Below are 12,903 nucleotides of genomic sequence, written 5' to 3'. Positions count from 1 at the left end.
TGACTCGTTCCGATTCAGGCTCTGGCCGCGGATTGAACGCGGGACCTCTCGCAAGTGTGCTCAGGAGTTAGAACCCTAAGCGAGAATCATACCACTAGACCACCAGAGCTTGTTGGAAACCTTGAGGTATTAGGTGGCATTATAACCATGACACGGTCCAACACTAGTTCTACCGTCGCCAATTCCAGCCTCCGACTTTCACAAGCCAATGGATTGAATCGATCAAAACACGGTGGGCCTTGTGCTGACTCGTATCATGGGAATCTGTGCACCTGAGAAAATTGATTGTCGTTTGCAAGGAATAGCGAAGATTGCGCTTCACCTTGCACAGGTCCGGTGAACCCAAGGTGACAAGTGCCGTGCCAAGAACCAGCTGCAAAACATAATCAGCATGCAGCAAACAAGCCAATAAAGTCGCATTCGTACCTTGCAGCGAAATGTTTTTCAGCGTCTTCTCTCACTTGAGCCTCATGCCCGTGCAAGCCGCATTTCCACATGGGGCGACAGCCAGCTTGACTCGACAAAGAAATTTGCTGCTCGGTGACGTCTAAACCGGTGGGTGATCTGCTCTGACCTCTTTTATTTCCCCGCCAGACACTGGAAATCGCCCCAGCTGCTAAGCTGCGATCAATCTGCCAGGGGGCCGGCCGATCTGTCGATAAGCAAAATGCCGGTGAACTCGGTGTCAATTCAGGCCAGGAATCCTTATATCTCATCGTGGCTGTCACGCATAATCGAAACCGTTGGGAGCACTGTGATCACCGGGTCAGTCTCTTTCCATCACTTCACAACACTGTAGATGACGTCGATCAATCACTGACCGAGGCGAACGTATCAAAAAAAAAAAAAAAAAAAAAAGTCCCATATGCAAGAAACCCACAAGTCCAGCTAGAGGCAGCTGTGAGGCAAGGCAGGGGAATCCGTGCCTGTTCGTAATACGGTCAGCCGATGAAAGCCATCAGGGCAGACTGGTCGCAATCTGGCGTTTGCTAGAGATTCTCAACATTGCACTTTCTCCTTGCGTGTTGACTTTTTGACCAACGCAGCCAGGTGGGTTGGATCGTTTCTCCGCCGAAACGGCCCTGCTGCCGGTATGAAGGCAAAACGCTTCTAATTGATTCGAGGTATTTCCAACACAACCGATTCACCCGTTGACGTATGGCGGCCGGGTAAAAAGGGTCTCGAGCGAGAGTCCCGACGGCAGCAGCCACTTTTTGTTTTTGTTGTAGAAAGAGTCATCGTGTGGTTTGAGTTTTCCAATACACTAAAGGCGCAGCCAGCATGCAGCATCGTTCTTTCCCAATAACTCTGTTGATTCCAAGGTTTCGATATAGATTTTGGGTTAGGCCCAACCCCAGACCTAAGAGTCAACCAAAATAAGCTTCATTTGGAAAAGTCAAACAAGACTGAAATAATAGGGAGGGATTTTGTGGCAACTTGATACGATCAAGCATATCGCCCATCTGCACCCTTCAAGTCACCTAGAGCATGTTTCATTGTCAATCACGTGCATAGCCACCACCGGAAACTCAAAGTCTCCCAAACAGTCCATGGCTTTCCCGTCTTGCCCATCTACACAGCGTCAGGGCTGAGGTAGAGCTCAAACTGGGTCGGTCGTCGGCATGGCGCCTGTCCCCTTGACCATGTTAGCGCCACAACCAGCCACGGTTCTCTCTCTTAGTACACTCGGCCTACCCCACAACATTCGCCATTCTCCTTGCCCCTTTCTCCTCGTTGGGAGAAACTACGCCTCCCGCCCAAGAGACCTAGGCTAAGGGCCTGGGCTGGCTTTTTGTTTGCAGCCACAACGAGGCTCTGGTCTGGGCGCATATGTCGTCGATATCAACGGTCATGCAGTGGGAGATCTCGGTACTTGCTGGTATCAAATACTAGACGATCCAGCCAACCGACATCTCGAGTACAAGATCGGTCGAGAGGCGCCAGATGGAAACTGCGACATGCTGTCAAGAAAAGTAGAAAGGGTTATTTCATTATTGATGTACCCTAAAACTGGTATGCTCGCTTGTTTGCCAGCTGCAGGGGAAACTATTATGGGCAGTGACGGTGCGTCAAAAGGCTGGAACGAAAAGAACCAGCCAGCCACCTTCAATACCGTCTTTCATCATCATCCGCAAACCAAATGCAGAGCCACATGGTATCTGTAAGTGACGGGAAGAGGTAGCTTCTGAGATGCCTCAGAAACCCTCATCTATCCTTCCATCCCATAGTCCATGTTGGCCAAAGAGAACAATGTAGAGAAGAAAAAAGAAAAGGAAAGAAAAACAGGTCAAAGATAACCTTTGCCTCAATGACATATCATCAACTTTTGTGCACAACGCCAAAAGACATGATAATGCAAGTCAAGGACATGACAGAACTGAGAAAGAACTCGTCGGAATTTCCTTGCCCATTTTTCCAAAAGAGAACATCAAGCAGTTCCCGCCATGTCCCCCTCGCCGTCGTCACCGCCAGCACCATGCTCCTCGTGGTCGTCGTCCTTCTTCTCGGGCTTGATGTACCCCTCCTCGGCCTTGGCCTCCTTCTTGGGGTTCTCGTCATCGCTGTCATCGGCATTCTCGTCGGCGGCGGCAGCCGGGGTCTTGGCCTTTCGGCCGGGCTTCCTGCCGGCACGGGAGGCAGGTTTGGACTTCTTGGTGGGGGTCTGTTCGTCGTCGCGGTCGTCGTCGTCGTCATCGTCGTCTGCAGCGGCGGCTCTGCCGCGCTTGCGGCCACCACCACCACCACTTCCGACACCACCGGGAGAGTCCATGACGCCGCTGAAGAGCTTCTTCTTTATGCGGCCCCAGGCGTTGGTGGCGGAGCCGACGTTGGTCATGCCGAGCTCCGAGGCGAGCTTGGGCATGTCGATCTGACGGGGTTGAGGAGAGGTTTTTTTGCCATGATTAGTTCATGTTCTCGATATGAATGCTGGTCGTAGAAGAACAAGAGATGGGCGTTTCGGGAAAACGGTCTATAGTATGCGGGAAGTGGAATTTGATCAAGGTAATGAATGCTCGAGCGATACGGATGCCGTTGAAGTGGAAGGGTGATCGGTTCTTGAAGGAAGTGGATGGTGAGAGGTATCTGAAAGGCCCCAAACCTCTCTATGGCTTCGTGACAAAAAGGAAAACATCACCACTCACCTCTGGCTGAGTCTTCATGCAACCCCAGGCCTTGCTGAGAATCAGCAACTCCCGATCGGTGAGTTTCTCGCCACCAACAGCGGGCGAGCCTCCAGCGAGGGACTGTGCCTTCTTGGCCGACTTTGGAGTCGAGGTCATGTTTTTGGCAGGCTTGGGCTTGGGACTGTTGATTGGGGTCCAGCTGGCCATGAAATGATTGTGCGTGATGAAGCTGGGTTTCTTGGGGAGACTCCCTCGTGTAGTGATTTGATTCTGTGTGGGAAAGAGTGTTTGTTTTGTTGCGGGGTTGTGAAATAATGGAGAGGCAGATGCTCTCTGATAATGGATGGGGTGTTGCTGTTTGGGCGATCAAAGGCAAGATGAAGGAGAGCTGAGCAGCGGTGGAATTTTGTTTCTAGTGGAATAGAGAAAATGACCTGTGCGTTTGTTTGTTCCAGCTGGGAAGAAAGGATTTGATGGGCCGGATTGCAGTGGAACAATTTCTCAAAGGTAGGTCCTCGAGTACTGAGGAAAATGTGAGCCGTATCTGAGTTCTGTTGCCATGAACGGGATTTCTGCTGCCCCGCCTCTCAGGGTGTCGACAGTAAACAATAGGAACAAGTCACACTCTAAAATATTTTGCTGTACACAGCCATGAGTTCATATTTCTTTTTTCATCGATGGCCCGCTCAGCCTGACTAAAAGATCAAAAAAGTCTTTTGCAGACCGAACAGCAGAGTATAACAAGAGACCAAAAGCAACGCAATCATCATATACCACGTCAAATATCACCTGCCGCACACGTAAAAGCACTGTGCATTTCCACCCACTCAAGCCGACTTGGGCTTACCCAGGTGCTGCTTGAACCAGTAGACGACGGCATCCTTGCCGGCCTGCTGGGCCTCCCTCTCGTTCTTCTTGCTGGCGTCGCCCCTGATGAAGCAGGCGTGCTCGACGTTGGGGAAGTGCTGGTAGTGGAAGGGGATGTTGTTCTCCATGAGCTTCTTGACCGAGTAGGCCTTGAGCTCGGGGGAGAAGACGTGGTCGTGCTCGGGCGCCAGGATCTGCACGGGGACCACGCACTCGTCAATGTCCTTCTCCGTCACCAGGCTGGGGTGGCCCATGGAGATGCAGTCGACGAGCGGCGCGTCGGCGTGCTCCTTGGCCGCCAGGCGGAACGACGCCCAGCCGCCGTAGCAGTAGCCAAAGGCGCCGATGCGCGAGTGGCCCTTTTCGGCGCGGACCGCGCGCGCGCTCTCAAAGATCTCGGCCTCGCGCTTATCGCGCCCGTTTTCGGCCAGGAACTTGGGGATGTCGACCTGGTCAAACTTGCCCGCCAGGAGCAAGTCGGTCGGCGGCGCCGTGCCGTGGAAGAAGTCGGGCACGTAGACGGTGGCGCCCACCTCGCTCGCCACATGGTCGGCCAGCAGACGCGTGTTGGTAAAGTCCCAGCCGAAGATGTCGTGGATCAGTAGCAGGCCAACCTCCGGGTTCGAGCCCGTCACGTACGCCTGGTTCTTGCCCAGCGTCTCGACCTTGCCCGTTGGCGTGCCCTCCCAGGCGAAGCCGGTGACGCAGCACTTACTGAGAGTAGCCATTGTGACGGGAAAGTTTTGTGATTGGGTATTATGGGGGAAAGAAAAAAAAAGGATTTTGTGTCGGTTTGAGCTTGGTTGTGTGGTTGATGGGGGTTGTGTGTACTGACCAGTGATGGTGACGTTGAAACAGACGAAAGTTTATTGTCGAGTGAGAAGATATCCCACCCGTTTTATATGCAGCCCACATTCTTACATCATTGCGGATTGGAGAGAGAAGTCAATCAACTACTCCATCTCGATGCGGAAAAAGCCGCAAATGTCCGAACAAAATCGCGCCTTCTTGTACTACCCGGAGAATCCGGCTGGTAAAGCCCGCTGTTGCACGCATTCACTTGTAAGCCGGTCGTCGGCTTTAAGAACCGAAGGTCCAGCGTAGTAAGTAGGTACCTAGTTTTATTTGTTCGATTTTAGCATATTTGCGCACAATGCTGATTTAATCCGTACTCGAATCGCTCTAAAGCATACTGTGGAACCCATGGAATTTTGAGAGAAACGGACATATCGGTCTTACCTACTGTATTCGCGCCCGTCTTACTCGCGCTCTATGGAACAGGCGAACCAAGGAAGGAGCTTGGATATTAACTAAGGTACGTATTTACCTAGGCAGGTAGGGTAGGTAAGGTCGCAAGGGTGGGTAATCATCGAAGGATCGCACTGCAGTATCTTGCAGGGAATGTCACCTTACCCTAATCGGACTTGGTAGCTAATGCAAGTCGGAATTTTGCCCACAAATAACCCACACAATAACCTATTCGAGCTAGTTTCTGTGAAGCGGCGGGGAAGGAGGATGCGCACATTGACCTATCCTGATTCCTTCCCGTACTATACCACAAAAGGGGGTTCAGAAAAACAGGGACACCAAAATCTCCCCAAACTTCAATCATTTTCAACACCTCGAAACCAGGCCTTTTCGAACTAAGAAAATATAGCAAGTATGTCTGCCCTTGATGACAGCGGCTGGAGTCTTTCTGGTCGAAACATGTCAGATAAGGTGCTCCTGTCGTGGTTGAACCTGTTGTTTTCTTTTCTTTTTTTTTTTCTTTTTTTTTTTTTCTTCTCCCAAGACTGGCGAATTTGGTCGTCTGCTGTACCAATAAACCTGGCACCCACTTGACCCGGGCTACTATAAATGTTACCAAGTGTAAGTTCCAGGAGGCCTACCAGATTTTCCTTTGGCGCTTCGACCTCAGCGAGAGGTAAGTAGCTGAAACCTTCATATGTAAAAACAGAGAAAAAAAGGAAAAGAAAAAAAGAGTCATAATCTTCACCTGTGGCAATGGTTTGACACATGCTTGAAGAGGTTTTTTTTTTAACCTTTTGAGTTGGCTTTGCCTGCGTTCATGAGCATCTTGTCGAGCAGCAGTCGCTCAGCAACCGAATGTATAACAAAAGGGGCAAAAAACGAAAAATAGAAAAAAGCGAAGAAGCCAAGATGTACATGCACGCGGCTGCATGCGAATACAATCACTTTCAATAAAAAAAGTCAAAATCTCACATATATAAGAGAGTGCAATGCCCTTCCACTCCCAGAATTATCATGTATTATTTGGTAGTATTCTAGTCTTTGAGTTCCCCTAACCTGCTCTTGTATTATCGTTCCAACATCTTACAGAACCAGCCCTTTTTCATCACTGACAGCTATGGCTCATTCCCGTGACGGCAGAATGTCAATTAATGCCGTCAACCATCTCCAAGCTAGGCTTAATGGATTTGTCGCAGAACTACGACAAGTCAAAGATTATATGGCGTCCCTGAACAAGGAGCCAGTCATCGGTCTGGACCGTCTCCTGGATGCAAATGAGAAAGCCCTGGCTCCTGCCTTCTTCGGCAAGAGATTCTACCAGATCGCGCGCAACAATCTCGAATGCGACTCGAGGCTTTGGAACATATTGAAGCGATGTCGCGGTCTGGTTGCCCTGAAGCAGAACTACCGCGCCGACTGGGACTTTGTGCTCAACCAGCTTGCAAAAACCAATGGGTGAGTTGGCTCCCGAATACCTTGGAGGCCCCGGTTATCAAGAAACCGCGTCTAACCATTGAATTTCAAGCGAAACGAATACCGGCGTGTCTCGTACTGAGCACGTAACAGTCGACGCCGTCGTGGACGGGGGTGCGACCTGGATCCGGCTACTGACAGTTTCCGAGCAGCGGCTTCTTTCAGAACTAGCCGACTCGGGTGCCTGGGATTTCGATTCCGATTCCGTAGCTGGATCCGATAACGAGCATTCCGACAGTCATCATGGACATGATTGCGATTCCATCAAGACTATCCGCGGGGCACGAGCGGTTGTTATGGCAGCAAAGAATCAGAGATTCAAGTACCGCCATCCGCGCGTGCATATCCTGCTTCCCAAGCTGGAGGAGGGCAAGATTGAGCAAATTGATCGCGTCATAGAGCGAATCCGCCAGCTCGGGGACGACGATGTCACTGTTGTGGTAGATTGTGGCAACAGCGCTTTTTTCCGCCACGGGCACAGCTCGCCTCCCCTTTTTCGCGTCCTTCCAACTCTAGTGGTTGATGAGCTCCGAGATATCACTCCAACAGTCAATATCGACATTTCATGGCTCATAGCTCTGACCTCAGACTTGTCTCATGAGCGATCGTCGAAGCCATTTGCCAGCAGCTCACTGAGCCTGTCCGTCGGCGACGCCAAAACCCCAGCCTCTATCCGAGAGGCTTGCGGTCGCAGTCTCTGTCAGACTCTATACCCAACACTGGCTTTTCGCAAGCTCGTTTGCACCCGCAGCGCCGCCGAGAGGGTGTGGTCGATTGCGAAGACACTTGCGAGCCCCACAGAATTGGCCCGACTCCGGCTTTTGGTACCTTTGACTGAGGAGGATATAACCGCCGCCAGGAACCGAGGACCCAAAGCTACACGAGTGAGACTGGCTGGTCTGTCGGTGCACGGCGTTCCTGACGATGTCTTCTGGCCAGTTGATATCAGTGACGATGGCTTCACGCAGAACACCGATGTCCTCGTCGAGTCGGGCCGGCTACCGAGGGTTGCTCCAGCTGTGGCCAACAAACTGCAAGAGCCCAACCGGTCAATCTTCTTGTTTGGTTGGGCGACGGGGTACACCACCTTGACAGCGAATTCGGCCATGGTCAACCGTATCAAGAGGACTTTGGAGGTTAACCGCACCGGCGCTCGCGAACGTGGTCCTGATGTCTTCGTCCGCTGGGTGACAAGATCGTTCGATGCCAAGGAGAAACCCAATGTTCGCAACAGAGCCAAAGCCCTTGTGGTGGTAGGCTGAGCGTAGATGGCGTGTCATCTGCGGTTCTCGCATTTATAGTACCTAGGTAGCTTCAGTCTACCTGTATAATCAATCAATTCTTGGTGGAACAGATGTCTTGGTCGTTATAGTATCGATGTATTCTCCGCCGAATGGTCCAAGCTATCTCCCAAATCGTCAAGTCCAAGAGAGCCAGTCTCGTTGTCAAAAACGGCAGGGTGGTGATTGTCGGCATCGTTTCCGAGTTCCTCGTATATTGAGCCGGAAGGGCTCTCTGGTGCCAGAGGCATGCTGAGACTCTGCGAAATCAAAGCATTTGAGTTTCGTTGTTCTGATGTCATCCCTCTTGGCGAGCCAGGGAAATGAGGACCATCCTGCTCCGTAATCTCCTCGATATCTTGAGAAAAAAATAATGTGCGCCAACAGGCTACGGATGACTCGCTGACACCATATGTGATGGCGTTGACGAATCCCTGGATAACAATAAAGGACTTGATTCCATGTTAGAGACTGTGATATAAACCGTGAAGGTGTTTACTGATCGGGAGCTTTTAGACGTACCTTGTCGACAGTCTGGAGAGGAAAGGGGGCCGCAGTGTTCGTCGAGACATGATACAAAACGACTATCGTAGGCAAAATCCATAGGATGATGTAGATGATCGGATACATCGCCATGTGGCGAGCGAGCTGGTCGGAGTTGAAGCGGTAATTAGCCTTTGTCATGTCACCTAGTGAGCCTCTTGGCCTGAAATACCTTTCTCAGTCGGTTGCTGTTCTCTGTCACAGAGCACCGACCGCCTTCTTCTGCAAGACTCAAAGGCTCAAATGCATTGATGCCGTCTGGTTTTGGTTCCCCCGAGCTTGGACGACCAGCGGTAGTCTTCTTCGAAACCGCTGTTCCGAACCCCCTCTGCGCCTTTCTGAGAACGACCGATATACGCGCATACATGACCAGCATGGCCACGATTATGGTCCACCTAGGTACAAAGTTGTACCAAAGCCTGACACTCTCCTGGTGAATCCAGCACCCTAAAGTTCATCAAATTAGAAATCTTGAATGCGCCTGCGCAAGCCTCGTTTGGTATGCCTTGACAAGCCTAGAAGGGTTGGTCACTTACATGAGCCAATATCATTGTAACTTGTTATTGTGAGGCTGACGCCAGCAGATATAAGAGACAAAGCCCAGGGAATGACAAGAACCACGGGTTGGTGATTGTCTATCCAGGCGGCAGTCTGTTTTTGCCCCGTCACAATAATGAATGTATATATTGCGATCGTCAAAATCCAATAATCGGACTGGGTGACAAAAAGTTGAACCATGAAGCCATCGCAGACACAAGCACTGTAGTTCGAAGCTGCTGTCAATGGCTGGTTTGCCAAATCCAATGCTGCGGGCACGAGTATTACAACGGCTCGCAGGAAGTCGCTGACGGCTAGGCCTCTGCCAAAATGTTAGGTTTCCACACAAGTTTTTTGACGTGGATCTTTTTGAAAGCTTACAGGATCAAACGGTGTCTAAACAGCCTAAGGCCTCGAAAGGTCTGTTGTTGTAAAAGGTTCTCATGAGCAAAAAAGAAGGGATAGAAATTTGACAAAAATAATAGAAACAGTGTTGAAACAACGTACCGCGAAACTGAGAATGATGCACCCGGCACCCAAGATGGATAATGATGAAGCAATCACAATTGCGATGCTCAGTACCCGTTGCTCTTCGTCATTCTGAGGCGCAGTTATGCCATAAGGTATGTGTCGGCGAGCAATGGCATGGTCAGAGGTGTCCATTGTGAATTATGATAGATACCTTGACTGTTACCATATTCTTGTTGCTCAAGCTTCCAATCAAAAAAGAGAGACCAACTCGACCGGGCACTTTTCTTCCTCTTGGGGTCTACCCCTCGGGCGTACATATTGCTTCAGAAACCTGGGCGAGTGACAGCCATGATGCCATCGCCTAGGCCCCTGACTTCGGCCTTCGCCGGGCTATTTTCTTAGTGCTTCCCGGCGAGCTTGGCCCTTTGGATAGAGTTTGGCGCTGTCTCCGCACAAGCGTAAAGTAATTTGTGTTTCCCAGTAGAGACAAGGCGCCACAACCAGAAAAGAGCGGCAAGGCTGAGACAGGCAGGGTCTAGATAAATAATAGAAGCCAGAGGCTCGGTATCCTAAAACGTGGGACTGTTGTCAACAACGGTAGCGTCAGTCCCAACTTGGGAACAAAAGGACCAAAGCCTGGATGCGGCCACAGGATCGAGTTGTTTGTGTGGCGGCATTTTCCCTTGAGAGAGTCATGCAGTTCTTCTGGATCTCTATTGCGGATTCCGCGGAGGTCGACCGTAGCTTGGTGCCGCTGCTGCGAAGGCGTTGAAGAACAAGGCGCTTGCCACCAGAGCTGAACGAAAAATGCAGGAGCGAGGCTCATACCAACGGTCCCGAGGATCTGGTTTAGGAAGGAGACCCCTGAAGGAAGCTGGGCGACGCACGCAGGAAGGCAGGAACCTTGGGCACCTAAGGCAAGTTGCCAATGTGTGACGAAGCAGGCATGACGAAGGAGATTGATTGATTGGCTGAGGGGTTGATGGCAAGCACATGAGATAGGCTAGCACCTACAAGTTAGCTTGCTGGCTGTTGATGCGCTGCGAGTGTTTGATTGGTTCGATGGAAACCTTCATGGCTTCCATACTTTGAAGGGTGGAACCCTTGGAGACGCTGTGTATGAAGGCTGTGCTGTGCATTCACTGATCGCAATTGCTAATGATTGGCTTCAGTCCCGTTTGTTTATGTTGTTCTTCCACCTTCCCTCACGCTCGTGCTAACGGTAAAGGGTGAGATCAACGTCTGCAACGGGTCCCTAGTTGCATTGGCTTCCTTTACCTACGGTACACCTACCTACCTACCACCTACCTAGGAAGCTACCTTAGGTATATGTAGATACTCCGGGTAAGCTAAATTTGTTTCGCAAATCGAGCAGACCGGGTACCTAGATCATTGCGACCATTAAACACTGCAAGCAACACACGCACGCTAATCACCTTTGGTGACCTAGATGCTTCGAAAGAGTCAACCGCGTCAGGATATCGACAATTTTATCGTTTGCCAAGCGTGATTACAAATACTTTTCTGGAATATCCCTGGTGGCTTTGTTCCGGCTGCCTTTGTTGGGATGGGCAGGGGCAGTGCAATCCATGTAACTGGTGCCATCTGTCACATACGGTAGACGAACAGCAAGCAACAGGACACGGCAGATCTTGCATAGGAACTCTGCCAATGCGCCGCCTTCAATAGTCTGGGCTCTCCTCCCATTTTTGTGCCTACCAGCCACGCGAGTCGCCAATCACCCCTCACGCTACTCACATACCTAGGTAGGTAGGTGCCTACCTTAGGTACCTAACTATGCGATCTCAAGAATGAATTTACCACGCGCTCGGTGGCGACCGCACACAAAAGGACCTCATGCTCAGGCAAGCCAGGCAAGCCAGGATCGCTTAGGCAAGTGATATAACATGGCTATGCTGATCAGCTTAAGCCACCGGCATCCGGGTTCAATTATCAATATTCTGTCTGCGGTATTTCATCAACAGCTGAAGACACATCGGCGAACCGTCCACAAGACTCGATATATTTTCATGCAGCAATGATTCCGATCGGGGGTTAGTAATCACTGACATCAAACTTTTTATCTCCCATCATCAGCCGTGCTTATTTTCAGAGATGAGACACTCTTGAACCCTATGCAGCCAGCGCTTGGTAGCTGCACACTACATGCGGAACCAACCTACTTTACCTTAAGTATCCAGGAAGCACAGCATCGACAGATGACAGCAGGAACCATCACTTCTCAAGGTATCTGCGGGCTTCCCGAATTCTTGAATAGTCAAAGCTTGCCGAGATAGGGCACGCCACATAGCCGTCGGGTACGGACTGAACAACACCGTCGGCTTGGGTGGCAGACACCCCTTGACGCTTACCTAGCCTAGTGCTGCACTAAGAGAGTGACATCAGTGCGACTAATCCCGCAACGGGGATTCGGAGCTACCTATGGAGCAAAATGTTGCGATTTATACATTCCGTCTGCTTTTTTTTTTTTTTTTTTTTTTTTTTTTTTTTTTTTTTTGCTTTAGCTGTGTTGCATCACACCCAATCCTACCCTACCCCATAGCCGTTGCTATCAGGCAGGCCTTGCTGAGTGGCTACAGGTTCCTTGGGAGGGAGCTTCCATCAGCAGCCTCAGCAACCACCTGGGTCAGACAAAACCATAACCGTTCAAGATAACGCCAGGGTCTATATTCTTGGACGTTATCCAATATGGCCAGTCAGCCTTTCCCACAAATAGACTGCTGCAATACTCTTGAAGTTGCACTAATTAGCATCCATCCACACCGAGCCAGCCATTGACACATTCGTTTCGATGTTTGCTGCTCCTATCAGGGGTTGTGGTTGTATGGTGAGTTGACAGCTTATGGGAATAAGTTGCTTTCCCCAACCCATGCATATATATGATGATCAAGTCGGACCAAAATTTGGATTGTTCGGTTGTCCAGTCCAGGAAGGTCTTGGCGAGCCTGTGTGCCGCCAATACCGACGCATACTATATCCATCCATTCATGCGCAGTGTGGATCTTCTGGCGTGGCATGCTATACATACACCCATACAGTCACTGGTGACGCATCGTTTCTTATTTATCTGCGTGGCATTTTTTTTCTTCTTTTTCTTTTTGGTTGCTGGCTGCGAGCACCCCTTCGCTCACCAAGGCAGCAAGGCCCCTTGAAGGGGTTTGTGGGGATGCAAGCGCAATATCAGGACGATTCAAAATATTGATACACTGCTTTTTGGATCTGATATAGACCACTGTATCTCCACAGTCCTACCACGTCAGGTAAATATCCGGTTAGCGCTCACCTCCCCTACCTATATCAAGGCCTGCAACTGCACTTCCAACCACAAAACCATG

At 50.5% G+C, this 12,903-nt stretch overlaps 4 protein-coding genes and 1 non-coding gene across 5 annotated transcripts; 1 reads left to right on the top strand and 4 right to left on the bottom strand.

Moving 5' to 3' along the window:
• Positions 1-17: 17 nt before the first annotated feature.
• On the bottom strand, positions 18-109 carry MGG_20244. Its single transcript has one exon. It is a non-coding gene; the product is annotated as a tRNA-Pro (tRNA).
• A 2,065-nt stretch (positions 110-2,174) lies between these two features.
• MGG_17477 (uncharacterized protein) lies at positions 2,175-3,695 on the bottom strand. Its single transcript, XM_003718715.1, has 2 exons — positions 3,144-3,695; positions 2,175-2,869 (listed from the first exon to the last, which is right to left on the bottom strand). The coding sequence occupies exons 1-2, from the start codon at positions 3,330-3,332 to the stop codon at positions 2,429-2,431; spliced, it is 630 nt and encodes a 209-aa protein (XP_003718763.1). The 5' UTR covers positions 3,333-3,695; the 3' UTR covers positions 2,175-2,428.
• Positions 3,696-3,952: 257 nt separating this feature from the next.
• On the bottom strand, positions 3,953-4,918 carry MGG_17476 (uncharacterized protein; the record flags this gene model as incomplete). The annotated part of the gene is made up of 2 exons (XM_003718714.1): positions 3,953-4,706; positions 4,914-4,918. The coding sequence occupies 2 exons, from the start codon at positions 4,916-4,918 to the stop codon at positions 3,953-3,955; spliced, it is 759 nt and encodes a 252-aa protein (XP_003718762.1).
• A 1,442-nt stretch (positions 4,919-6,360) lies between these two features.
• MGG_00325 (uncharacterized protein) lies at positions 6,361-7,978 on the top strand (the record flags this gene model as incomplete). Its single annotated transcript, XM_003718713.1, has 2 exons — positions 6,361-6,698; positions 6,769-7,978. 2 exons carry the CDS (start codon positions 6,361-6,363, stop codon positions 7,976-7,978), a joined length of 1,548 nt encoding a protein of 515 aa, XP_003718761.1.
• Positions 7,979-8,082: 104 nt separating this feature from the next.
• MGG_14701 (uncharacterized protein) lies at positions 8,083-9,739 on the bottom strand (the record flags this gene model as incomplete). Its single annotated transcript, XM_003718712.1, has 6 exons — positions 8,083-8,448; positions 8,519-8,644; positions 8,712-8,986; positions 9,076-9,398; positions 9,458-9,498; positions 9,584-9,739. The coding sequence occupies 6 exons, from the start codon at positions 9,737-9,739 to the stop codon at positions 8,083-8,085; spliced, it is 1,287 nt and encodes a 428-aa protein (XP_003718760.1).
• Between the last annotated feature and the right edge of the window lie 3,164 nt (positions 9,740-12,903).

This window comes from Pyricularia oryzae, chromosome 5, assembly GCF_000002495.2.
Source record: "Pyricularia oryzae 70-15 chromosome 5, whole genome shotgun sequence".
Classification (NCBI taxonomy): Eukaryota; Fungi; Ascomycota; class Sordariomycetes; order Magnaporthales; family Pyriculariaceae; genus Pyricularia; species Pyricularia oryzae.
Note: the sequence above shows the minus strand (reverse complement) of the source record. Positions and strands in the feature narration are given on the sequence as shown.